The 26,623-nt window shown below is 41.6% G+C and overlaps 2 protein-coding genes across 5 annotated transcripts in view; both read right to left on the reverse strand.

The window, feature by feature from the left end:
• Positions 1–4,064, reverse strand: part of emid1 (EMI domain containing 1) — a 56,061-nt gene extending 51,997 nt beyond the window's left edge. For 3 of the 4 annotated variants that reach the window (XM_026186371.1, XM_026186372.1, XM_026186369.1), the window contains exon 1: positions 3,396–4,064. In XM_026186371.1, coding sequence (XP_026042156.1) covers positions 3,396–3,586 — 191 coding nt within the window. In that variant the 5' untranslated portion in view covers positions 3,587–4,064. The remainder of the gene's footprint in view (positions 1–3,395) is intronic. The other variant, XM_026186370.1, reaches the window with a different exon arrangement.
• A 1,928-nt stretch (positions 4,065–5,992) lies between these two features.
• Positions 5,993–26,623, reverse strand: part of dnah10 (dynein axonemal heavy chain 10) — a 31,111-nt gene continuing 10,480 nt past the window's right edge. Inside the window, exons 26-78 of the mRNA XM_026186716.1 lie at positions 26,301–26,534; positions 26,096–26,218; positions 25,776–26,009; positions 25,440–25,663; positions 23,192–23,461; positions 22,907–23,090; positions 22,686–22,820; positions 22,442–22,594; positions 21,164–21,352; positions 20,796–20,942; positions 20,113–20,304; positions 19,895–20,013; positions 19,662–19,820; positions 19,439–19,574; positions 19,224–19,346; positions 19,014–19,145; positions 18,666–18,882; positions 18,360–18,479; positions 18,111–18,256; positions 17,873–18,025; positions 17,531–17,791; positions 17,262–17,434; positions 17,087–17,180; positions 16,461–16,628; positions 15,705–15,893; positions 15,296–15,467; positions 14,996–15,199; positions 14,830–14,910; positions 14,519–14,716; positions 14,269–14,430; positions 13,981–14,155; positions 13,551–13,732; positions 13,291–13,427; positions 12,987–13,204; positions 12,628–12,849; positions 12,366–12,513; positions 11,940–12,219; positions 11,603–11,832; positions 11,219–11,492; positions 10,994–11,098; positions 10,739–10,893; positions 10,501–10,655; positions 9,832–10,012; positions 9,503–9,703; positions 8,937–9,146; positions 8,187–8,282; positions 7,914–8,085; positions 7,678–7,809; positions 7,341–7,552; positions 7,062–7,229; positions 6,761–6,941; positions 6,541–6,686; positions 5,993–6,445 (exon numbers count right to left, since the gene is read on the reverse strand). Coding sequence (XP_026042501.1) covers positions 6,299–6,445; positions 6,541–6,686; positions 6,761–6,941; positions 7,062–7,229; positions 7,341–7,552; positions 7,678–7,809; positions 7,914–8,085; positions 8,187–8,282; positions 8,937–9,146; positions 9,503–9,703; positions 9,832–10,012; positions 10,501–10,655; positions 10,739–10,893; positions 10,994–11,098; positions 11,219–11,492; positions 11,603–11,832; positions 11,940–12,219; positions 12,366–12,513; positions 12,628–12,849; positions 12,987–13,204; positions 13,291–13,427; positions 13,551–13,732; positions 13,981–14,155; positions 14,269–14,430; positions 14,519–14,716; positions 14,830–14,910; positions 14,996–15,199; positions 15,296–15,467; positions 15,705–15,893; positions 16,461–16,628; positions 17,087–17,180; positions 17,262–17,434; positions 17,531–17,791; positions 17,873–18,025; positions 18,111–18,256; positions 18,360–18,479; positions 18,666–18,882; positions 19,014–19,145; positions 19,224–19,346; positions 19,439–19,574; positions 19,662–19,820; positions 19,895–20,013; positions 20,113–20,304; positions 20,796–20,942; positions 21,164–21,352; positions 22,442–22,594; positions 22,686–22,820; positions 22,907–23,090; positions 23,192–23,461; positions 25,440–25,663; positions 25,776–26,009; positions 26,096–26,218; positions 26,301–26,534 — 9,219 coding nt within the window. The 3' untranslated portion in view covers positions 5,993–6,298. The remainder of the gene's footprint in view (positions 6,446–6,540; positions 6,687–6,760; positions 6,942–7,061; positions 7,230–7,340; positions 7,553–7,677; positions 7,810–7,913; positions 8,086–8,186; positions 8,283–8,936; positions 9,147–9,502; positions 9,704–9,831; positions 10,013–10,500; positions 10,656–10,738; positions 10,894–10,993; positions 11,099–11,218; positions 11,493–11,602; positions 11,833–11,939; positions 12,220–12,365; positions 12,514–12,627; positions 12,850–12,986; positions 13,205–13,290; positions 13,428–13,550; positions 13,733–13,980; positions 14,156–14,268; positions 14,431–14,518; positions 14,717–14,829; positions 14,911–14,995; positions 15,200–15,295; positions 15,468–15,704; positions 15,894–16,460; positions 16,629–17,086; positions 17,181–17,261; positions 17,435–17,530; positions 17,792–17,872; positions 18,026–18,110; positions 18,257–18,359; positions 18,480–18,665; positions 18,883–19,013; positions 19,146–19,223; positions 19,347–19,438; positions 19,575–19,661; positions 19,821–19,894; positions 20,014–20,112; positions 20,305–20,795; positions 20,943–21,163; positions 21,353–22,441; positions 22,595–22,685; positions 22,821–22,906; positions 23,091–23,191; positions 23,462–25,439; positions 25,664–25,775; positions 26,010–26,095; positions 26,219–26,300; positions 26,535–26,623) is intronic.

Below are 26,623 nucleotides of genomic sequence, written 5' to 3' on the forward strand. Positions count from 1 at the left end.
GTGAGTATCAGGTCTCTAAGCACACATGGCACACTCTGAATGCTGGGCCCAAGCTAAATAAATCATCAACCATGTCTCACAGTCACATGTAGCCACAGCCAACCGTTAAGAGAAATCACAGCTTTGGCCCATCTGTTCCTCGACGCTGCCGACGCCAAGACAGTAAAATATTGGAGGGGAACAAAAAAAGTGCTGAATCCTTAAATGTATGCAAATGCTGACAGAAAGCTTGTGAACTCGCTTATATGCTGCGCTGTCGTTACCGCATGTGCCCTCTATTCACCTTTTACGCTATGCAGACCACATTTTCCCGTGTTCACACTAGTGAGGCGGTTCGCCTACTTCAGCACACTGCACCGGGATGAAGAAGGTAGGGGTTAAGCCGTGTGAACAGACAAGTAGGCTGATGTGGGCAAAACGCTGATGGGACTCTGATTAAAAACACCACAGTAACTCCCTTTCCTCCGCCCATTCATTCACGTATCGTAGGAGCCGGCCTGAACGCTCGGAGATATGTTTGAAATGCAAAAGGAATTCCTCTGGATTTCTATCTGTGGGAAAATACTCGAGCAGAACAAAGGACAAAAGACAGATGTGGCAAATAGCCAGACAAAGGAGAGGACGGGAAGGAGACGAGAAAAGAGGAGACAAAGGTCAACTTATCGCAGAGGTCATCCAAGGAAGCTTCCGGTGGGGACAGAGATGGCAATTATGAAGCAGTGTGGCTCCCGTGGGATTGAGAGGAGACATAAGATAAATATGGCACCACAACCAACGACAAAGAGGAAAACAGCAAGAACAAGTCGAGGTGAAATAAAAAAAAACTTTGCAGGTCTAGAGTCATGGCCTGCAGGTTCAATGACAAACAAAAGAAACAGGTTGTAATAAGTTTGTATTTGAACAATTGTTATACATTAATTCAGAGCATTACGGCTGCTGGGGTATTATATTGCAGGTTCAAAGCTGCCGTGGGCTTTCCATGCGCAGCGGACAGTGACGAGCATCAAAGCACCGAAGCGAGGCCTTAAAGGTCAGGGCTAAGTGACTCCTTACAGCAGCATGGAATAAACAAGGAAAACTCTCATCTATCTTTGTCTCCTTTGAGCTTTCAGGTGCAGACACCTGTGAGTTTTCAGTCTGTCGCATCTTCAAGTGTTTGAACCTGGAAGTGAAAGAGGAATTCCACTCAAATGAAGGATTCACTCATATCACACCTACAGCACCACGAATCCTGACTGCTCAGTGTGAATGGACCATCATGTCGAGCTGAGCTGCTCCACTGACCGTGAATGAGATGCTGACTTTATGGACTGCTCACCTGCAGTGCACAGGATGCAATATGGGGTCTGGTATTAGGCTCATACTAAGTATCAAATCTCTAAGACATCGGGAAACAAAATCGGCTAAAAGTTATGACATCAATGTCTTGTTTTGTCCAAAAACTGAAGCAACTCAGACTACAACCACAGAAATGAGCAAATATTCAATCTGATAAGCAGGAATCCAACAATTTTTTTTCTCATTGTGGAGGATGAGCTGCCACAATTAATTCTTTGTTTTAAGACTGATATTACACATGAAAATCTGTAAATCGTGAAGAAAAGAGTTCAAGATCCTGTCTTAAGAATCTCATATTTTGTCCAGTGACACGTCCAAAAACAGAAGATAAGACAGTGATGTAATACAGAAAAAGGCAACAAATTCAATTGAGTAATGTAATCAACGGCCAGTGGATATTATTGGAGCTGAACAATTGGTGACTGCCTCTTGACATCCATCCAAATAATGGTTCCCTGTGCATACACATCATTTGAAGTTTCACAGCCATTCTGCTTGAAGCCGTGCAGATCCTGGAATCTCAGTTGTCTTCATTCCCATGCTTAAAGTGAACATGGATATGGTCAAGATGGACGAGGAATGAGGACTGCCACAGGGCTCAGACTGCCTGTCAGACCATGACAAGTCCTCCGAGGGAGGATAAAGAACTGGGCGAGACAGGGACTAAAGAAGCATCTCCCTCAGTGACCCCACAGTTTACTGAGCTATGCAGTCATTAAGAGAGATGGTGAAGGAATGCTTTATCAGCTCTTTCACAGAGTGACTGCACCAGCAAAGAAAATACCCACAAGATGTTAATCCCCTTTGATTGTGCTATTCACTGTGTGAAGACAGTGCTGGTATTAGTGAAGGTTTCCCTTTCCCAGTGCACTAACAGTCATATGCGTTTCCTTTTAAGCACCTGAACCCTAATGACAGGTTGCTTTCATCGCCGAGGTTGATCTCTGAAATCACACTGCCGCTGTTACTGTTTGTTGACACCCAATAAACTGCTGCTTTCACCGATCAGGCCAGCCAGCCAGCAGGTGGACTGAGACTTTCAGCTCCTCTCATGTCACTGCAAACCCGGTGACCTCTGAACAAGGTGGTTGACTCACACCAACAGCAGCTTTCCCTCTTTCAGTCCTGCCTTTCCTGCACGGCCACTTACACTAACAGCAGCAAACTGACTGTAAACTCATCCCCCTCTGCTTTTTTTCCCCCAAAACAAGCTCAGATTGCGCTGGAGTCCCAGCTGCTTGTGTTTAGCAAACATGTCCACAAACCTCTGGCTCTGAGTGGCAGGGGGAGCTGAGCAGAGAAGTGAGGCAGTGGAGTGACCGAAGGGGCGCTGAAAACCACCTGAACACACCCAGAAGACCTCATCAGAGAGAAGGGATTTCAGCCTCCAGCCACGTTCAGCCCACACACACAAGCTGACAGCATAAATATTTGCAAGATGGGGAAACGTCCTCTCATCATTAATCAGTGGCTAGTCTCCAACTAAACTTGGCTCTGTCCAGGAGGAAAGCAGAGCCGGTTAGCCCTCCTGCCTTCGTGTTTAGTCTGGTGACTCTCTTTCAACACCCTTGTCAACTCGATTGCCCTTACACAGAATGATCCATCATTTTCTGAAGCCTTATTATCCCCCTTTTCATTCAGTGATCCTTTAAGATAAACGTTTTCACGCTTTATTATAGAGATACAAATAATCAATCACTCCTTAAACTTGGGGTTTAACACTCTTTTTTTGAAATCTTCACCCTTGGGATGCTGAAAAGAGCGGGCTTTGTGTGTGAGGCTAAAGGCGCTGTATGGATAGAGAGCATATAACACGCCACAGGGGCAGCAGAGGTGTGTGAGCTGGGACAAGAGTGTGGATGGGACTCAGCAGAGTAAAAACATGCTGCTTGCCAGCACAGGAAAAGGGAAACCAACTGTCAGGAAGACAATAGCGCCCGGTAGATGGATGGAGATGGGAGTACATCCGTGGAGGCATGCAGTGGCAGCAAGATAGAAAACAAAACTTAATATAAGTATTCTGTGTGCAATATGACAGCTGTGCGTACTTTCCTCACCTTTTCTGGTAGACTGAGCTGTGGGTGGCTGCTGTCTGGTCTCTGTTCAGCTGCGTCCCGACTGAATAGGTTTTGTAAAGTCCCGTCTTCCAGGTCCCGTTAACCAGCGTGCTCAGCCAGAGTATCAGCACTGTCCAAAGCAAACTTTTCCTGCAAAGCGCGGACACGCTCTCTCGTTGGTGCGATCCCATTTCCGTGGCATCAAAAGTAAGAGCAGAACTGTTTTAATGAGGCCCCGCTTGGAAAACAGACCGCTTAGTGACTCCAGCTCGGGAAACGTGTCAAACTGCGCCGGGTCTACTGGAGAAGACGCTCATCCTTTTCACTAAAGTAGAAAACACACACAAAAACCCCCCCGATGTATGTGTAATAGAGCTGAGTGTGAACTAGCCCATAAACCCACGCTTGTCTGTGACAGAGATCCGACTTTATAAAAATGAACCATGAATGCTCTGAGTGTGAAATGCGTGCTGTCCTCCCTTCCCTGAGTGTGCTCTGCCTACCTCCGTCTGTCTGCGCTCATATCGTGCCGATCCTTTACAGCAGCGGGTATGAAACCAGTTTTATAGTCTCCTCCGGTCTTTTAAAAGCACAGCCTGCTGGGTCTCTTTTTACCCTGCCCCGTTTCAACTTCTCACAGAGGACAAAGCGACGGCACTTAACGCATTGTACTGTTTGCACTAAATGAATTATGGGCTGCTGATTCTCAAGGCTCCTCTGAAATCACAGGCGCGGTGCTAGTGAGAGTTAGGCCCCCATTTAAACCAAATAAAACGGAATGTTTAAAGAAAAGAAACGAAAAGTTTTGATAATACTGGATATGACGAGTTTAAACCCCCAGCTAAGGCTAATCACATCTGTTATAAACCTTTTTTTGAACATTTTGAATACTATGCAACCATCTTTCTTTATTTAAAATATAACGCAGTTAGTTTAACCTATTTATAACATCATCAACAACATCTATCTATCTATCTATCTATCTATCTATCTATCTATCTATCTATCTATCTATCTATCTATCTATCTATCTATCTATCTATCTATCTATCTATCTATCTGTTTGTCTGTCTGTCTGTCTGTGTTTGCCCCTGAGTTGTTTTCAGCAGGTGTAGTCTGTCAAAGCCATCAGTACCCAGTGGTTAGAGAAAACTGAGGTTAGTGTCATTTCCCACTGCCCATTGCATCTGGGACAGCCAGTAGCCACAGATCTGTGGTCCTTCTCCAAAGTAAACACCTGGCACTGCAACCAAAAACTAGGACATGAGTTGTATATGTCTGTGACTGTGGTGATTGCAGCCCTTGGGCTTAAGTCTGGCCAGCTGCAAAAGATGCTGCAGGCAGCAAAATGTGCTTATCTAACCTGTTAATACAGTCTACTAAAGTTTTGTGCTAAGTTCTTAACTACTGAAAGATAATGTTAACACTTTCACAGTCACAGAAGAGGACTGGGATTAATTCCTGTTCCTCACCATGCCACAGGGAGAATGGGGAAAACAGTGCATTGACTTTACTGGCTCTTAATGAGCCCACCTGCTCCCAATCACCACACATGGGAGGGGATTTGTTCCTGGGCACCCTTGGCGCTTTTACGAGGCCACTCGGGGCAAACAATGGTGCCAAGCAGGAACTAGAGCAGTTTAGGGTTAATGTAAATCCCTGCAGTCATGAGCAGCTGAAAATAATTTTGACCTCTAAGGAAGCAAGCTGGGTTTCTTTTTTTTTTCTTTTTCTGTTATTACTCTTACTTTTATGATTTCCCTCCCCTTTATTGTACAAAGTTAAACAGCCAGATTGCCCATTGTTTGTTTAGGTCTGCTTTTACTAAAGTTCCATCCAGTGATGTAAAGGTTCATTAAACAACACAACACAACATTCATTCCCTCTTTTCAAAAAGGGAAACACAATTGCTCCTGCCCCCACCCAGTGTTTGGTCATAAACATGTCCTGATTTTCCCTCTTTTTGTGTCGGTTGAAGGTGAGAATGGGGCCTGTTCAACCTTTGCCCCTCTGTCATTTAGAGAGATCCTTTTAGGCTGCAGAATATGGTAATGACAAACATTGTAATCGTGTACCAGGTTGGGACTTTTCAGGGAAGAGACTAAAGAAACTAAAACAATTTCATGCTGCTGGTTGTTTGGCTTATAAAGACTTCAGTCAAAGCAATTTAGTCTTACTATGATTACAGCTCCACTCTCATACCTGGGGCTTCACGATGTATACTGCGTGAGTTATGGCTCCAAACTGTTGCAAGTTTTATTTCTGCACCTGCAACGTCACTGCTGCACCAGCTGCCACATCCTCTAGGACCGTCTGAGTTTTTAGAGGTTACTTCACCTGAGCTGGCATGCTCACATCAGCAGCCTCGATTACTCAGTGCTGTGCAGGATCTTCTCTTTGCACGATGTAATAAAACATGTCCCATTACCTATACTGCAGAGAAAAGCTAAAAAGTTGCTTGTGGTTGCCTCTGGTTACTGTTAAAGTTTCCACTGCACGCAGCAGTTTATGATTTTTTTTTTTTTTTTTACAAAATCAGCAGAAATATTTTTCATCTGCTGACCTCTAAGAGCACGAATGGGATTCTGAGCCTACACGACACAAGTAAAAACCATTTATTTATTCATTCACAGCCTTAACATTTCAGCAGATTAGTCAACCGTAGCTTCAAAGACAAATCCCTAGAGATGTTGATCAGCCTGAAGCTACTGCCTCTGTTATGTGCTGCCATCTAGTGAGGCAAATAATTAAAGTTATAAAACAACAATAAAATAAAATGTATTACACAGGCTATGTTTAAGTATTTTTCTACATGAAGCAGGAAGCAGACATTGCTATCGTTAACTAACATTTTCAGCTGACTATGCTACAAGTAATCAGCTCAGTGGCGTTGACAGTTGTCTTTAGTCAGTGTTGAGGCACAAGCAGACTCCCTGGAGCACCCAATGAGAAAGGTGCATGGTGGTGAACAGGTCTGCCTCAAACACCAAGCCCACACCCATTGCATTCCTCCGCAACGAAGTGGTGTAGACAGGTGTCCGCAGCGTATTCTGAGGTGCAAAACACACAAAAATATCATTAAATAGATGCATTCAATAATGAGCTATAAATTAGTGTGGAGTTCTGTTGTGCTTGCTGTCCACACCTGTAGCCTGAGGCGGCGCGTCTCTATGGGGACGACTCTGAGGATGGGCAGTTCAACGATCAAAACTTTTGGTTTACTCTTCACTAAGCAGCACTTCTCTATGTCCCAGTCGGCTCCTTCCAGATACAGGCCGGACAGAAAGCAACCTGCAGGGAATGAGACTGTCAGTCTTTACAACTACTCGCTGCTCATGCTGCAAGTGATGAGCTCTGATTATTACCCTGTCTGGGTCTTTCGGCGACTTCATCCTCACTCTGGTGATGGGTAACTTCTGAGTACAGTGTTGAGAGATCCAGAGGCCACCCATTTTTCCTGCACGCAGCTTGGACCAGAGCAGTGAGGTAAGATTCAGGGATATGTAATCCTGATAGCCACATAACCTTTGGCTCGCCCTCATTCACCTGGTGAGCACAAAATACACCAACTTGAAAGTATATTCAAAGCACAAGTCATTTGTTAACTGTAAAATGTTATGGTAGAAAAATTATTTTAAAAAAAAAATTAAATGGGGTCATCCTTACCCAACAGTTATACTGCTCATATCGCCTCTTGAAATGGGACATCCAGTTACCAAGAGACTTAAGAGTGTCAGGTGCCAGCTTCTTCCAAATGACCGGAATGTGACCATTAAAAAGGGATCGAGCGACCTCGTCCAACTCGCTGCTCATCCCCACCTCACCAGCCAAGGCCTACAGCACACAGGAGAATCGAAACAAATCCCAATCGGAGCAAAGCACAAGTATACAACACCTGCAGATTAATTTACTGAGCATCTTGGGTCTTCAGCCCCTCCATCTCACCCTCTGCAGCTCAGCCAGAGAGAGCTGCATGCGGACCACCAGTTTGTTAAAGCGCTCTAGTTCCTGAAGGAGAACCACCGAGGTCGGAGAAATGTCCATGCCAAACTTTTTCCGGATCACATCCATGTCGAATAACTGCGGGAGCTTGTTCTGAATGTCCTGGGCCACCTGGCTGATGTACTCATCCCTGCTGATGTGTCCACCAGATTCACCTGAGATATGAGAGAGTATTTATCAGCCACTAAGAAGAAAGCATATGGAAATAAATAAATGCTTCTACTTCTGAAAAACAGGATATATTACTTCAAGGGATGAGCTGAAAGATGCGAAATCATACCTGTCTGAGGTTGAAGGTCTATCAGGTGAGTCCACATCTCCTTAACTGCATTTGTGTAGTATCCTATCTCCGCGTTGGAATGGAGACCCATAACCTCTGGTGTGTTTGCCAGTGGCATGGCTTCAATCTCATCTGTAGCACATTAACAGCATAAAGCATTAAATGATGACAGAAAACTTCCCCCCTCCCCTTTTTATGAGTGAGAGAATTTGAGAAATAAGAAAACAACTGCTGACCAACATAGACATTTTTTGGTCCAGTTGGAGGGATTTTGTAATCTACATCTTTGTTTCTGAAGAAGTGGAACTGCCGGAAAGTGTAGAAGAGGAAGTCTCCAAAGTACTCATCCATGTAGACAGTCAAGATCCTGCGGTCAAAGCTATCTATTGCTCGGCCGCCATACATTACCTGACAAAACATTATAAATTACACCAAACTTACAGCATGTAGTAGTATAACAGATGCACACTATTCAAATGTACAATATAAACGAATTCACCCCCACTAACCTCCCCAGTAAGATATTTAAGACTTCCCCAGGGTATATTGATGTCTCCTTGGTCATGAGCTTTTGTCAGATAGGTGTTCAGGATCTCCATACACACCTGTCAGAGCACAGATACTATGTTTAAACTACTGAAAAGTGAAATACAGCAAATATTATACCACTCATAAACTAATTTAAAATATACCGGTCAAAGGTTTTAGAGCAACCTAGTTCTTCCAGTTATTTATTGCAATTCAAGTCATTCAAGTCCAATGAATAGCTTGAAATGGTACAAAGGTAAGTGGTGAACTGCCAGAGGTAAAAAAAAAAAAAAAAAGGTAAGGTGACTAAAATTTGAAAAATAATGTACATTTTAGAATTATACAAAAAGGCCTTTTTCAGGGAACATAAAATGGGTTAACAATTTAAAGTTGTTCTGCATCAACTTCTGCAACAGATATGGGGAGAACTTTCTGAAGAATATTTGATTTCTATTGTAGAAAGAAATGTGTGTTCAGCTGCTATATCTGCCAAAGGTGGAGACTTAGATGAGTCAAAAGTTTAGAATACATTATTGTCTATAAATTAATTCCATGATTTCTTTTTTAACTCCAGTTCCTTATTTGTACTATTCTTTTATATCAGAGTTCAATGAGACATTAAACTGCATAATTTTCAATTAAAGAAAATGGAAAAATTGGGGTGTTCTAAAACATTTGACCGGTAGTGTAAACATACTTTCAAAATAATCTTAGACTAATGTGCAACTTACAGAAAAGTCAGACTCGCTGAAGTCGTATGGGACATTCCAGCCAATTTTTCCATATTTCCGTCTCTCTTGCACCACAGCATGGAAGAAGGCAAGAACAAACACCAGGCTGGAGAACGCAGGGTGCGGGCATGTGGTCAAGGCCTCATGGGAGATTTTAGAGTATGTGGCTCTCATGTTAAGCTTGAGGCCGTTGGGGGGCTCTGTCACTACCTGCACACAACAATGAAGGAATACTGTCATACCATCTGTTACTTCTGAAGCATCTCTGCTTCCTAGAAGCAGTCCTTTAAGACTTCTTTTTCCAGTACAATAGAAATATTCTACTATTAACATGTTAATAGGTTCTTAATGCAGTCTCATCTGCCATGAAACATCAATTTCTATAAAAGATAGTTGACATGTAAAGGGAATGTGTAACTGTTTTATCACCTGACTTTACTGGAAATGGAGTTATGTCATATTCCCAGTTAAAACCATTCAAATACAGCACCAATGTGAGGAAGTCCTTCCACTTACAAACATCTACAAAAAGTCTTTACTGAAGGTAAAGAGAATGTGTGTTTCACCTTTAGAGATTTCTGAAGTATGCCAATGGGAAAATCTTTAATGGGGTTGGTGGTGATCCATAAGCGGAAGTTAGGGTTGGGCTTGGTGATTCTCTCTAAGGCCTTTTCCAGTTCCTTCAGCCACTTTACCAGCAGATGGCAGTTCTGTAGCATCAGCCACTGACCTCGAGAGGCTGCCTTCTCCAATAAATCTAGTGCCACCTTTACCCCGGGTACAGAAAACAATTATGTTCAACTTCATCCCTTTTTAATGTTATTCAATGTGATTACTTGGTAATCCATATATTCATATAGATATGCCGTGATATAGGAAAAAAAGTATTGAGTACCTTCTCTTGGCCTTGGCCCATTGCAAGGAACTTGAACTTGCCTCCAAAGCCTGATCTGGCTGCTAGTTTCATGAGGTCACCGGCTGGGTCAGAGCCAGGGCTCAAGATGAAGACAATGGGGGAGAAAGGTGTGCTCTGATCATAAATTGCATCAAAGCTGATCACAGGGGGTTGAACATATCTGAGCAGAAATACAATAAGAAACATCTGTAAGCGCAGAATGTTTCAATATTCACACAGTCATCTATACTTTGTTCACAGGAGTGGATTATATGTACAGACTGTATATACTGTATACACAATGACACGATCTGTGCAAAAGTTTTAGCAACTTTACCGCAGCTCTTTAGATTCTTAGCCATGTGTTATCAAAGACATGTGTGACTAAAACTCTGCAGCGATCTCAGACATCCATCCAGGGAAACAAGAAGTACAAAGTGTCACCCTGCACTGAGCTTTCCTAAAAATCTGTTCTCGTAGGAGTTAAAAGAAAAACTACCTGCCAGGTACCTTAAACAACTAAACAAAATTGTAAAAGCTGGTATTTTTATGGGTGAAGAGTTCACACCAAATACTGATTTGATATAAATGATTTTGTTGTTTTTCAGTCTACTTCCCTCTGAGTAAGGATAGTCAAAAAATGAAAAATTACAGTACAAAAAGTTTCACCTCTCTCCCATGATAACAGTGATATAGTCAGTGACAGCTCTATAGACTCTATCAACCCGGAAGCAGCGCAGCAACAGCAGCTTCTGAAAGGCAGACAGGTTCCCCTTGTATTTCATGGGAAACGGAGCCTGTTCTGGTCCATCCAAGTCGTACCACTGAAGAGAAAAAGAGTGTGAGTTACACTCACAGTTGATTCAGAGGTATGGCTGTAGTGAGTTCTGTCCCTGTGGCCACTTACAGATTGCCATTCAGTGGGATGTTTCTCGATGTCATCAGGCAGAGAGCTGAACTGTTCGGGAAAGAGCTCTGCAAGTTTCACAATGTCTTCCCAGCCCTGATCGGCAAGCCAATCACACGGCTTTTTGCGCTGGCTTTTTTCCAGGGATAGATTACCTTTATACACGAGATGGAAATGTGCTTTGAACATTGTGTTTTCGTGTGCACAGTTGATCACTATTGTATGTACTATATTGTACTTCTCTGAATAGCTCACCTTTTATAAAGAACTCCAACTCCTCCTGAGGTACCCTCCCTTCTGCCTGCTCGATCTTGATGGTCATGTTAAAAGAAAAGAGCAACTTGTGGCTCTCAAACAATCCTGGGGATAAGAACTCAGTTAGGGTTATAAAATCTACAAAATAATTATAAATTCCTTTAAAAACAGACTTTTTTCCTGCCCCTCACATGGTTCACTATTATTCCACCTTAAATATTTTACCTGTGCAGCCATAGTTATAAACGCTGTGTGTCAAAGTGTTCATGATGTTCTTTAGTCTGTTGGGAAGGGAGGGGTCTGGCACTGATTTCCGCAGTGAAAAGTCAAACACTTCTAGGTAGGAGGCAAGTGAGTACTGGTACATGCTGTTCACCACAGCCATTTCTGTCAGCACGAAGAACAGGATAGCGCCACGCTTGGCTGCAGGACGGTAGCCATCTCTAAGTTTATCAATGTCCTTGGACGTCTTCTCAGCCAACTTTAGTTTCTCAAATACCTGATGATCACAATGTCAAACATGAAGAAACAAACAAACTGGGATTTGTGACTTCAGTTAAATAATATTCCGCCACAACTTTTACTCTTTATGCATAAGCCAATACCAACCTCACTGGCTTTCAGCTTCGTCTTTTCCAGTGTTTCAATGAGCTCTGTGTTGTCCAACATGTTGCCTGTAGATGTGGCCAACTCTCTGAGCAAGGTGTCTCCGAGGTTTTTAAGCAGCTTCTTGTTGTTACTTGTCTCTTGGATTAAACATTCTCGCTGCTCCTCTAGCTCCTTCTTCTCAAACCCCATGATAACACTCAACAGCTGGTCTTCCAGACCCTTAAGGGTCACTGTACGTAAAAAGATGCAAAAAGATGGGGAAGAAGCAAACATACAATTTAGACCCTGTGGTTTAAGGATACAGATGAAATCTGACCAGTACGCAAAAACATCTTACCAGTATAGTTAATGACCATGGCTTTTCCAAACACAGATGGAGAGTATTTAGGGTTAGCTAAATTAGTGTTGAGGTAGAGTTTAAAATTGGGATCGTAGTCGACCTCTTTGTCACCCAACATGATGACCTGTCTTCCCTCTGCTCCTTTCACATTCTTCTCCAGGACATTGTCAATCACTGGGTCGATGTATTCATCCACATCTTGGAAAAGGAATGGGAACCCGTACTTGATGGCCATCTCTAGTTGTTTCAGGAAGTCAGGATCATTGAAAGATGAGACCTGGGACAAAATTGATGATCACACTTTCAGGTCTGCAAGTCATAAACCTCTGTTTGTCGAATCTGATGATACAGGGGCTGTCAGTAATGGGAGGCTGCATAAAGCAGTCATCCCAGAACATCAATGAGCATTAAATCTTTCCGTACCTTGAGGTTATTGTTTTCTTCCTTCTTCTTAATCCAGTTGAGGGCTTGTTGCTGGGGGTCAATACACATGGGAAATCGACTCCCTCTGGTTGTGAGAATCCCGTTCTGCACGGACAATTCATCTGGAGGCAAACCCTCTGAGCCCCATCTAACACAGGGTAGACACATAGTTAGGCCATTAATTAGCATACTAATTGTCATTATTTGATAGAGAAAAGTCAGATTGTACAGCATTTATTAGCAAGTTACGCAACAACTTCACCTGCTGATTTCGACCTCATCAGTAAGAAGGTTTTCTACTTTGAAAGGCTGGCTCAAGGGGATGCCTCTCTCCTGCACATCTTTAACCCACTTTTGGTATACCATCTCATTCCTGAAGTCCCAGCTGAATGCCCCTTCATAGCTCAGAAATGCAGCAGCAAGCAAACAGTCACCCAAGAGACGCACACGCCGCTGCTTCAATCCCTCCAAATCATTTGTCCACCTAAGTTGGGAGTATGTAGAAGGGGTGAAAAATAATTGGTAGAGACAGGGGGGAAAAAGAAAAAACAGGGGGTTTAAAATTAAAAATCAACCTGTTAAAGGGTTGGTTAGTAAGTGCTGCATGTTTTTCAACCTCACCGTTCATTCTCAGAGCTCAGCCCAGAGATGAGTTTGTCAGCAGCTATCAGTCTCCTCTCCATCACCTCAGCCTCCTCCTGCAACTGCTGCTTCTCGCAAATAGCAGCTTGGTATTTCTTACTAAGAGTCTGCAATTCTTTCTGGATGTTGTTGAGCTCATTCTGAATGCACTCCAGCTCCCGCTTACTCTGAAAGAAGTTCCTCTCTAGGCGAGCCACCTGAAAATAAGAAGGCAATACATCAGTTTAAGCTGTGTTTCGTCCAAAACAGGAAAAGTCAATGGCGATTTAATAAACTTAATAACCTTTTCTCTTTTGGGTTTTATCTCCCTGGCAACATCACAGTAACCCACGATTGCCTCGACAAACTTGAGCATTCCTGAGCCGGCCTTACTGATGGCCTGCATTTCCTCAAAGCTTGTGTGGAGGTTCTTTAGATAGCCTAGCCAGAAAGAGAAGAAAACAAAAAGTGGAGCATCTGTCAAATTCAATTAGCACTCTCTTGCACAGTATACTAGCACCATTACTTGTTTTTACTTTTGTACTCAACGTAAATTCAACTTACCCTTGACTGTCCTGACCTGGTTGTTAGTGATCGCATCACAATCCATCTCCATCAGGGAGCGCAGGAAGTTCGCTTCTGACATCATCCCTTTTGCTGACTGCCAACTGATTTCTTTGTTGCCACGCAACACCAGGATGCACTCGCAAACCACCTGCACCTGTTTGGGTGGCTTGGCAAATGATCTTCACATTGGACCAACAGGAAAAAGCCGATAAAGGGAAAACACTGATTAAAAGAGGACTTAATTGTCATGATAAGCAATGGCTGTGCATCAATGACGACTCATTAAGGTCTCTTGAAAATGAACCGCTCTGCACTGTCCAGTATTCCTTTTCAGGGTTTATGTTATCCAAGAGCCAAATGTAATTTACATGTAATGTATTTCTACAACAGAATGAAAAGAATGTTCTTCATAAGGAGCACAGTTTACCGGATCTCTGTTACATCAGATTTTTCCAGGTCTTGCAGGGCATTACGTGCGGCCTCTAATGCTGGCAGAGCTTCAGCTAAGGAACTCTCAGCTTCTTTCTTCTCAACAGCTATGACTTTATTTTGCTCCTCAATCTCTTTAGCTTTGTCTTCTGCCAGAACCTTTTTTTCCTCAGCTAGAAAAGAAAGTTATTGATAAGTGGTTTGAACTAACTGCACTTAATTTCCATTTGAAGACTACAGGATACTGTATTAATGAAGGCCATACGGCAGGCAAGTGTTTACTAACCTACTGTTGTGTTGGTGGCAATCTCATCCAGCAGGGCTTCACATGCCGTGGACTTTTCAGCCAGGACAACTTTCTGATCTGCCAGCTTGACGTTCAGTTCAGCCAGCTGTTCACTGGCTTCCTTCAGTTTATCCAAACCTCCCTCCAGATGCTTGCACTGAGCTAGAACAGAAGAAGACACATTAACGGTCTCTAATGCACACTAACTCCAACAGAAACCCTGCATTTACAACAGGTTTCATTCCCTCACCGAGAATAAATTGGTCTTTTTCCTCTAAGAGTTTGGAATAGGTGTTAATAAAGTCCAAGTAGTTCTTTGGAGTTACATGGTTGCAGCGTCTGAGTTTTTGCTGAAATAGCTTGCTGTAGTGATCCACAGAGCCGTGGACCATGCATACATGATCTATAACAGCTGCAGAGTGTGCATCTGGTATCATCGGACTTTCACCTGTGGAAGGACAATAATAATATAACATTTCAACTGTCTTACTGAAACACCTGTTTTAAAATAAACATTTTCCACGACAAATACATATAATAGAAGTAAGTTTAATTACACACCAAGAAAAGACTGAGCTACTGCAAGTAATGCCTGCGGAGGCCATGGAAGGAACCAATCTATTACAGTGTTGTTCATCAGTCCTGGGAGAAATAAGAAGTACGTCGGGTTAATAAAACTAATTTATAAACTATATTAAGTCAATTGAAGCCTGACCAAATATTTCACCTGGGAAGTTCCTGCAGCGTGTCCTCAGGATATCTCCCACTGGAGACATGCCTAAAACAATGTGTAGATTGTTGGCACTCTTGTTGACAAAGTACTGCCACACACTGTCTTTAGAGGGATCTGATCCCATTGTAAGAGCTTCGTCTCGAAGCTGGTTGAGAATGGATTCTTTCTCATCATCGGGAAACAATGCAGGAACAATGCCTATAAATAGAGTGCATGGTGAGAGCACTGCAGCTGTAGCTTTTAAGAGAGATAAATAGAGAGTGAGGAGGTCAGGAGATTATAGTCATATCCAACCTGAGGTAAGCATGTTGTTAATGAGCTCCAAGAAGCCTTCCTCAGCAACGTGAGCATCAGTAAAAAGAAACACGGTCTTCTTATTCTCAATGCCAAGCTTCAAGTACAGAGTTTTTAGGTCTTCACGGAGGTTAGACTCACTGTATCCTCTGCTCAGCGTTATCTCAAATACCTGGGGAAAGCAGATCCAAAAATCTAAAGCTGGAAATGTATTTGTGAAGAAGGTTTAGCACTGCTTAACATTGAAAGCCCTCATGTAGTAGCCTTACAGTTACAAGATTGCAGCTTTCACATCCCAAGACATGTTAGTAAAATTCATTTGCATTGCTTAAAATGTAATTTTAGTGTATATGACACTTGTTAGTGACAGTCATTTGCCCTTCGCCACACCAATCATGAATTTTACCACCTCACAGCCAGCAGCAAAGGCAGCCAGCTTGGTAAGGGACTGCTTGCCAGAGCCCCCCACACCAACAAGCAGAGCATGGCCGCGATCAATACGGATGATGCGGTGAACCCGGGTCAGATGTTCCAGAGCATCGTCAAAGAGCACTAGGTTCATCCTCGATTTGCTCTCATTGTATTCCTCTAAGATTTCCTGCAGAATTACATAACACAGTGATCTGTTAAAGGAGTATAACAACTATAACAAATGCCAAAACATACTCTTACATTATTTTATTTTGTTGACTTTATAAGACAGTTACAGAGAAGAGCTACAGGAAAGTGGAGGGAGAGAGAAAGAGAAATGCAGCAAATGGCCACAGTTCAGACTTGAACACGGGCCAGCCACTCTCCACCATGCAGCATGTGGTTGGCTGCTCATCCCAGTGAATCAAACCGGCAGTATTACTTCACTTTTCTGTCTGAGACCCCACACCTCCACCAAGATGAACATTTTCCCCCAGAATAGTTTGTAATATTTTCTTGAAAACATCAAGATTTGTTTAACCTGGTATGTATAAGATACAACGTGAAAACTAAATATTGTCCTAGCTCACATTAGCAGACAATCCTTACAGAAATATCTCCTGGCCCAAGCCACACCTCTGCTAAAATGTTCACGCAAACTCATTTATACTTTTGGAGTAACTCTGATAACAAACATACAAATAAACAAATCAATCTAACCATATGACCACTTGGGTTAAGGTAATAACTTTACCTGAAACAGGGCTTTTGAAGCATCATAGTCTTGTATGTCCTCATACACCCTTGGTTCAGTATCACTGAGGGCTGTCCTATAGTCTCCAAAAAGAATTGGGTCTCTCATAACTGCCTCCATGTCTGACTTAAAATGCTCCTCAGTCATGTTGTTTATGTGCCTTTGGACCTTGGGGAAAAAAACACACATCTTCAGTATCAGTATCTATCAGTAGATTTTGAGTCTTATTGTTACATCCAACATGGAACCAATTACCCACTTAGTATTTGCCTTTTTAATTAAATTCAGTTTAACAAATTTTATTTATATAGTGCAAAATCACAACAAAAGCTGCCTCAAGGCGCTATATAGTGTAAGCTAAAGATCCTACAATAACACAAAGAAAACAGAGGAAAACCCAACAATAATATCCATGATCCATTTTGAGCAAGTGTTTTTGCAACAGTTGGAAGGAAAAAACTCCCTTTTAACAGGAAGAAACCTCAAGCAGAACCAGTCTCATGGAGAGGTCTGCCACGACCCGTTGGGGGTTAGTGGAGGAAGACAGGAGAAAGACAGTTTTGCCTTTAGTCATTAAAAAGGAGAATTCACATTAAACATCTGCTAATATTATTAGTAAATATTACCAAAGCTTTGTCAGTTTCATCAATGAGTCTGTCATGGAAGATTCTCAAGCACTCATTTCTCCACACACGTACAAACTGGGCTACAGTCAAAAACCTGTAAGTCAGAGAAAGGAAAGACATTTAGGATCACAGACCTCTGTCAGTCTGTCACAAGAGTGAATATGCTAGATTAGACCTGTCCGGTTTGGTGAGGGTGAGTCCATTGTACACTCTTGACAGGTCTCTCAGGTTGAAGATGTAGTGGAATTTGGAGGGAGTGGGTGGCATATCTTTGATGATGGTGTTGTAGAGCTCCAGTGTGCAGGACGTGACCTGATCACAAACTTTCTGTATGGTGTCCTCAAACAGCTAAAATGTTTTATCACGTACAAATTGGAGAATTAAAGTGATGCAGATGGTTGAGATTTCAATATGTTTTGATTTATATGTGAAAGAGATACTCACTCTGGTGTGGCCTTTTAAAATAGAACCGTAGATAAGGTGGAGGGACTCCATTGTAGGGAAGGGGACGCTAAAGACACTGAAGAGTGAGATGAAGCGAGGATCCACCTCGTTTCGCCCACCTCCTGCCATTCCCATGGCAGCAATAAAGCCAAGATCCTTGAGGATTTTGAAGTTAAGCTCCTTTCCTCTGTCATATATGCCTCCTCGATCCAAAAGCAGCTTTAGAAGCGCAATAGGCTGCTGTGTGCCATAGTTATCCACCTGCACAAGTGTATTACAGTCATTTCAAACATGTAAGCACTATCGCACTTTAAAGAATAAAAGACTACTTAAAACAGGTACCTTTGGCATATTCATGTCATCCATAAAGATCAGGAGTCTCTTCCCCATGGGAGGTCCATAGGTCTCTTTAGTCCTTTTCTCCACATTGGCTTCGAGGTTTCTCTGCAGATCCAATGATGTTGTTCTGGAGGAGAAGTTGATGACAAGAGTACTCTGGGAACAGAAAGAAAGACATTTAAACCCATATGACAAAGAAATATATGTACATACTGTGTGTACAGTAAGATGTACAACTTACACTTGTTTCTGCATTAATATTCTTCAGAAAGTTATGAATAGTGGCAGTCTTGGAAGTGCCAGACTCTCCAACCAGTAGCAGCGGCCTCTTTATCTTCACCATCTGCTCAAGGATCCAACTGGTTCTTGTTGTGTCAATAGTTGGCACTAAAGAGAGAATGAAGGTACCAAGGCAGAAATGTATAATTCATGATGCATGTATTTACACCTATGTTGCCCAGTTTTCACAGTATACAGACAAGACCTTTACCTAGGATATCAATGAACTTCATTTCAGGGCTGTGGATGTATTTGGGGACCAGAGAATTCCAGGGAACCCACTTCCCCTGTGTTCCATCAAAGTGAAAATCATACAAGGTTGGGAGGCATCCTATATGGATGAAGTCACTTCGTTAACAATATTAAGTAAAACAGTTTAAAAACTGGCACAAATACCTGTGAAAAAGGTTTATCATAGTTCTTTTTTTCTCCATAAATCATTAATCAATCCACTATAAACCCAAGAGAATGAATGGTCATTTTCACCATAAAATAAGAAGAAATCGTCCCCTTTTACCTGGGATCTCGCCAGGCCCAGCCAGGGCTTTCTCATCATGAACTGTAGGTAGGCAGGACAGCTTTTTGATGAACTCATCAAACTGGATCCTACCACTCTCCAGCAATGTAGCCCCAAGTGAACAGTACAGAGCTTCCAGAAAGTAACACTCCAGGACTTCGGGAGTGCTGTTTTCACTCTCAAGAAGTGCATCCAGTGTTAAGCACAACTGAGTGACCTAAACACACATATCATGCATAGTTAGTTCAAGTTCAGGTTATGAGACTATACCATTAATTCCATTCATTTCTTCTTATTTAAATACAATCAAGTGCAAAGGAGCATTTACAGTGGATGAGATTATCCTACCATATTCAGATCTGTCTGGGGGACAACAGTCTTAAGTTTCTCTCCTTGTTTCCCATCAACAACACCATCCACAATCATGTCAATAGAGCTGTGGACATATTTCTCAAACAGACTATTAAGCACTTCTTGTTCCTAGACAAAAAAAAGAGACAACAGTATTTAAAAGTCTAGAGAAGTATGCATTTTAAACAGTGATTTTGTTTCTCAAACCTTATCAGGTCTGCTGTTCACCCATCTTTGCCAGAATGGGGTATATCGCAGGTTTTTAGGATCAACAAATACCATTCCACAGCGGGAAACAGTAGCTGGGGAAGCATACTGCAGATCTCCAACCTGTGTGGGTAGTTTTCTTACATTAAGCTTTCTTTGAGGCACAATCCAGGCAATTGTATTCTACTAACAGAAATCTTGAAATTCAGACAAACCTCAAACAGCAGAGCACAGTGACTTTGTAAACGGATCCTTTCTCCATTGGCTAGAGTCAGAAGCTTGTTGTCATCCATCACTGAGTTCATATTTTCGACCCACAGAGCATCCACATCCCCATCAAACAGGATGTACCTGTTTGTCAAAGAGCAGGTGATTTACAGAAATGATTTCTTGTTATCCTAAATGGATGATTACATGCCTTCTAAAAATATTGTCTACCTCCTGTCTTTTTTGTCAGTAGGCTTGTTAATTTCACGGAAGATGTTGGATAGAATCCCATCAGTCCAGCCTCGCGTGTCTGGGTCCAGAATACCATAAAGTTCAATCACGCTCATGGCTTTAGGGTTCAGAGGATACAGTTTGGTTTGCAGTCCCATTCTGATGGTGAGATAGATTAAAAGTTACTACTGTTCACACAAAAGATCAGAGAGACGATGTAAAGTTAAACTGACTTTGTCTGAGCTTGACATAATGTGTTGATCACCACTGATTTTCCTCCACCTGTTGGACCCACAATCATTGTAGTGTGCCGTGTCATCATTGTCTCATACATCTGCACCACTTTATCCACCTGAAACAACAGATGGATGCAACAGTTTACTGTTGACACATTTAAACAGCAAAACTTTGCTAGAAATTGATAGACAACATCAAATATGAGACTTTGCACCTGGTTGGGTAGTATGACATATTTTTTGTCCTCCAGGGTCTGTTCCACAGCATCATTGAAGTTGGGATAGCGAACACGGGGGCAATCAAGCCCAGGGAACAGGTCTGAGATCAGCCCGAGGAACAGAGGGACATCCTCAAACACAAACTTGGGTAGGTTCATGTCCCTGAGAGCCCGCATCAACACCACATCCTGTTGTCAGAGGGATAGACATAAATACATGAACTGAACGACGGAATGAATGAAAAAGAATTTATGCATTTATACATCAACTTCATAATATTTCAGTATTGAAAATACTGAAAAAATAAAAAACGAACCTATAAAATTGTTGCACACAAATATTTTTTGAACATGGGGGCTATGTAACAATAGTTTAATGAAGGACAGTTTTCAGTACAAATAACAGCTCCAACTTTTGTGTAAAATAATAAGAATTAAACTATTGATAAACAAATATAAGATTTGCACCTCTATCTTACATTCTCTGTGTCATCTTAAAAAAAGAAATTTTGGATGATACAGGACAAATCGAGCATTTGGTAACCTTTACAAATGTCCAACATATTCCTAGGATAAATCAACCTTCAACTTTTACCTGAGAAGTCACAAATAGCAACTTGGTTTTCTGTCAATTTAAAAAAAAAGAAAAAGAAAAAGTTTTATTTGTTATTTTTCTGTACCTCGCTCAGCTCAGGTGAGCTTCTCTTCAGCTCTCCTGCCATCACTAGGACAGACTTGAGAGCGCGCAGGCCGAAGTCATAATGAGACTGCTTGGACAGCTGTTCACGAGCCAGCTTATAAAGTACGGTCATTTTCTTTGCCAGCACCTGAAAAGAACAGAAGTAGAGACACATTAATAACACTATTATCAGTCAAAAGTCAAAATCTCCAAGTTATCTATTTTCATATGCATTTTTTGTACTATTTAACAATATAAAGTAATACAATATAACCTGTGCGTGTACATAGTTTATGATGCATTTCTTGCAGTACAGCTGACAGCATGTGCAAATGAAATCAAATGCAAGTTCATGGGTGCATGTGGTACCTTGGCCATTAGGAAACCCTCAGAGAAGAGCATAATCTCGCAAATCTGCTGCAGGTCCGGCACAATGACCACCACAGGCCTGAAGAGAGCTTTGACGGATTCAGGCAGCTCTGTACGTCCTGCGTAACCAGGGTTCATAGTGATGAAAATTCCTATGCGGTCATCCAAGTTGATCTCTTGCCCTTCAAACTGATGCGTATAGGGAGATGGAAGGTGTTTAGGTGTAATACATATATAATGCATACATGAAAAATATATATTTATTACTGGTCCCCAGAGATGGGCAGTAACGCGTTACTTGTAACATGTTACTGTAATCTGATTACTTTTTTCAAGTAACGAGTAAAATAAGGGATTACTATTGCAAAAACGGTAATTAGATTACCGTTACTTTCCCGTAGGAACGCTGCGTTACTGCGTTACTAAAACCGTGATTTTTTGCGAGAATGTCTCACGACAGTGACGTAAGCGAGTGTGCCGTTAGTGACAACAGCTGTCTGCAGATCAACAATGGATCACATATCGATTGTGGGAGAGAGTATGAGCGTGCAGCGTTTAAAGCGTGGAAGTACTGACCTTACTTTGAGTTTGATTCCATAAAAAGTGACAAAAACATTAGCGTCCATTGTGCGTGGGAAGAAAACTTCTTTTTACAGCGAAAGAAACCCCTAAACTTCCAAGCAAGCACCGAGTGCGCCATGACGTAATGGGAAACACCTGCACCAGGGTAAACCTCCGCCTACCGCAGTCCTGCTTTACAGGTGAAAATAGAGCAACAGCACCGCTGAGTCTTTGACTTTATTTATTTTCTGCTGTGTTTTACTTGCATCTATTTGAAAGAGTGAGTGTAAACACAAAAAATATTTAATTTTATGTGCTGGAATGTGCAGAAAATAGGTTTAAATGTTAAACTAATTTATTCAAGTCAGAGAATGTTGCATATAATTAAATTTTTGCTTGATGCATAAAGTTAAAAGATTAAAACTGATAAAACAAGTTAAAAAAAGAGACTTTTCCATTTGATTACATTTTGTATGATGGATTATGTAGAAAAAGTAGAATTGGGCTGAAAGATCTATCGCTTTATCACCTCTTCAGGTTGTAAATCGTGTTTTTAAAAAGTAACTAAGTAACTAAGTAATTAATTACTTTTGAAAATAGTAATCAGTAAAGTAATGGGATTACTTTTTGGGGGAAGTAATCAGTAATTAGTTACTGATTACTTTTTTCAAGTAACTTGACCAACACTGCTGGTCCCACATAACTAAACAGACTTACATAAAACCTGTTAAGGTGTAGAATGAGAGCATTGCGGATAGTCTGGATTTGGGAGGAGATCACTGACAACACTGAGGCATCGATACGATTGAACTCATCAAAGCAGCCCCAAGCTCCGCACTGTGCAAGGCCAGACAAGATCTTGCCCACTGCCTGGACACAAAGGGAGAGGACATTCACGTAAAAAGCTAGAGTGATGACAAGTGATGACTGCACTTTTTTAAATCCCAGAAAAGCTTCTTACCAAGTAGTCCATGCCCTCACCACAGTTTGTAACAACACAGAGCAGGCCTAAAGCCTTAGCCAGATCCTTGGTGGACTCTGTCTTTCCTGTACCAGCAGGTCCAGCAGGAGCTCCACCCAAGTACATGGACAGTGCCTTCATCCCAAATACACATGGACAGGCATGTTTTAGTCGAAAAAATGTACATGCTTAGGTATTAAAAATTTGCTTATATCCCAGACCTGTGTGAGAGTGAGGTAGATCCGGTCTGTCAGTGGGGTTATAACCAACCGCCCATTCAACCCCATGTATTCGTAGCCATAGGAGAAAGATGCACTGCACTGGCGCACAAATAAGTTGTCATCTTCCCGGACCCAGTAAAATCTCAGCTGGCTTTCCCATTCAAATTCTTGTGCATCCATTATGCTGGAAGGAAACTGAACTTTAAATGTCGTTCTTTTATTATTTTCACTATTTAAAACACACTGCCACAAACAAATGTTCAAACCTGCAAAAGTCAAGTTTACCTTTTTAGCACAAAGCTGTCCACTATGTCTCTTGCGTGGACATCAATGATGAGCACAGTGTTGAGCTTTCGTCTGTCATTTTTCTTCAAAGGCTGAATAATGCATGACACCAGCTCATCAATCTGTTTGTGCATTTTCTCAGCATAGTTCTTAAGTGCATGCTTCTTTCCTTTCTTCACATTTTTAAAGACATCCTCTAACTCCCAGGTCCACCAAACTTGGTTAGCAGCTAGTACAACCATGCCCTGGTACAGCAACATCCAATCCACCCTGTAAAACATTGCAATGACAGATTACCTGAGGGCCAGACTTGCACACGCAGACATTGGCAAAAACACTCAGGCACTTCTTTCGGTCACAAACGTGTCATCACTGTGCCTCTTAGCGAATATCAAAAACTTTTTTTCTCAAAGATATTTTTATTAAGTTTAACCAAACAGAACATTTGCACACATTTATAACAAACACAATAGAAAAGACAACATTGCAGAGCTTGTGAAGGGAAAAAAAGAAAGAAATCCAAAAAAGCATTGAATGCAAAGTGGTCTTCAATTCTAAGAATGAACAAAACTAGACTTGATTATTGTTGAGGTAACATAGTTAAGGTAAAGTGTGCAATTCTATGCTCCACAACTTTCCCAAAAATTAACCCCATCCTCAAGCCGGATTACGTAAAAAGAGAAATATATGTAGAATAAATAATATAGAATAAGAATAGAATTATATGTATATATTCTATATAATTATATACATATAAATAAATGACGATCCACATACATAAATAAATTATATATTTAAAGAGAGAGAGAGAGAGAAAAAGAGAATCCCTTCCTTGTTGAAACTTAAAGAGTAGCGATGGAACTTTGCTAAATATTTCCACACCAGGTGGAACGATTAGCTGTTATTGCTAATTGAATAAGAGCGTTCATTTTAACAGAGTTTTAGCTGAGGGGGGACCACTGTGTCAGAAACTGTTTTGTATTATTTAGTGAAGTAAGAAAATTTGTACTTCCTTGTAACAGTTTTGCCCAGATATGTGAATTGGTTTTCTGCTATTTTAAATGGGAAGTTTGAGTATCCTGGCCCAGACTCTCCTCCATTTACCCAGAAGAGTTCACTTTTATGTAAGTTCCAAATGTGTCCTGGCCAAACTGAATGATAATTGACAACATAGAAGGTATAGATCCACTAGGAAGACCAGGAGATCTTTATGCACAACTCCTCTCCTCCAAATCTCTGAGGCATCTGCATAGCTTCAGAGTGTGATAGCCAATGGTTCTATAGCAAAATCAAAGAGTAGTAGTGGGCTTAAGGACACCCTTGCCAAGGTTCATTGTTGGAGGTTGGTGGGCTGTAACCGTTGGAAGTTCAAAAGGACTGAGGCTTTAGGGAAGAAATATAGCAATTTTATCCAATAAATAAATTTAGGTCCAAAGTAGAATTTTTGTAACAATAGATACTCCCACTACACACAGTCAAATGCCTTCTCCGCATGTAAGGAGGGGACATACCCACAGGTCTCAGTGGAGGGAAAATACAGCATTTCTTTAATTTGGTTGGGTAATTCAAATTGCTCTGTATTGGCCTTTTCATGTTTGCTGAATAAGAAATTATTTGCTATCTCAGAAACGTCTTTCATGTATCCCAAATAATCAGGTTAGAAGATTCATTTGTAGTATTCGTTTGAAACACAAAAGATTGTTGTTGTTTTTTCGCTGAATTTTATAAAATTATGATCCTACACCACTATGCTCTGGTAGTCACAGGGGCGGACCGATGAAAGCCACTGATTATCAATAATAAAATAATCAATCCTAAAATAGGTATGGTGGACCTGTGAGAAAACTGAGTTTGGACTGAGACAGTGCCAGGTGTCAAAGACACCACAATTAGACAGACAGGACTGAACAAACGATGGAGATTTACTTAAAGTTATGGGGTTGGGGAGCCAACAGTTAAGATCCCCACCCTGTATTAGAGAGTATGAGCTCGGATCAGGCAATAAAGAGAAAATGCACTCAATATTATCCACATTGGGGGCATATACATTGGCCAGTATCACCTTGGTATTGTAGAGTTTGCTCAAGACAAAGACATGCCAACCATCAGAAATGACCTTGTGTGTTTCGAAACAAACATTTTGATTGATGAGGACTAAAAAACCCCTGGCTAGTACGAAAATATTCAAAAAAATAAAAAATAACAACACAAGCGGTTTCTTTCTCTGGTGCATGTTATTTACACATACCTACTCCGGTCTTCACAGTAGTGGAAGATCGCTTCCTTTGTGATGAGCCTGTTAGTCTTCCTCATCTCCAGTAGCACCCCCATCATCCACTCCTCCACCCTGCCCTCCACTGCGACAGGCTGTCTTAGTTCCATCACCTCACCCTCAGCAGACACCATGGCTCCAACTACTGTCTCTCCATTGCTATCCACGTCAAATCTCAGAGATGCTATGTTGTCATACATCTTGTGAGACAAAAGAAAAAACACACATTGGAAACAATGAGCCTCCCTATCTATACTTTGAAAAATTAAGGTCTTGTCTACCACTCCACCATCGCTTGTACTTGCCAAATACCTTGATCATATGTTCCTGGACACAGGTATGGTCACTACTCCCCAGAATGCTGAGCAGTTCATCATCAGAGATGAAGAAGAAGCGAGGAAATGCATGTCGCTTTGAGTCCAGGTAATCATTAAGACTCTTCTGGCATCTCTCTAAACCGTCACTCAGGGCCTGCAGGTCTGTTAGCCGGTTGGGAACCAGGCAACAGCGCTTAATGTTTGGATTCCTCACTGTGTCATTCATTATCTACACAAACAAAGAGAGATGTAATTTTGACAAGTCTAGAAGAAAGTACTTTAATTTTTTAAGACCAATATTATAGCAACACTTACGTCTTTAAACCTTTTGTCAATGTTATCAAATTTCTTTGCTTCCTCAGGTAACTGCAAGCGAATGTCTCCTCCTATAAATATGCTCTCCAAGTACATCCATTTTCTCTGCACGAGCAACCAGACCTGTGAAAGACGTATTTTTTTTCCTATAAGTATTTTGTGGATCAGCCTAAGGGTGAAGGAAAATTTAGCCAGTCTTACTCACCTCAATAGTCTCAGAAATAACAGACAGATTTTTTTCCCACTGCTGTATGGTACCAAGGAAGGGTCCAACAAAGCGGCTGCCAGCCATGCTCTGTAAGTTCATGACATCATTGTCCACATTCAGTGAGATCTCATCCACCGCACCCAGAATGGAGCCACGTTCCTGAGTGCCTTTGAAATAGGGCTGAACATTGAACTTCATGTTTTCCCAGGTCTCTACCACTCCTTTTACTCCCTGGAACCAGATACAGATAACATGTTTTAGAAGTAACTGTCATTTCCCTGATGAACTGATAGAACTGGCAGATTATTCCATTTTGAGAA

The sequence above is a fragment of the Astatotilapia calliptera genome, chromosome 12 (genome assembly GCF_900246225.1).
Source record: "Astatotilapia calliptera chromosome 12, fAstCal1.2, whole genome shotgun sequence".
NCBI lineage: Eukaryota > Metazoa > Chordata > Actinopteri > Cichliformes > Cichlidae > Astatotilapia > Astatotilapia calliptera.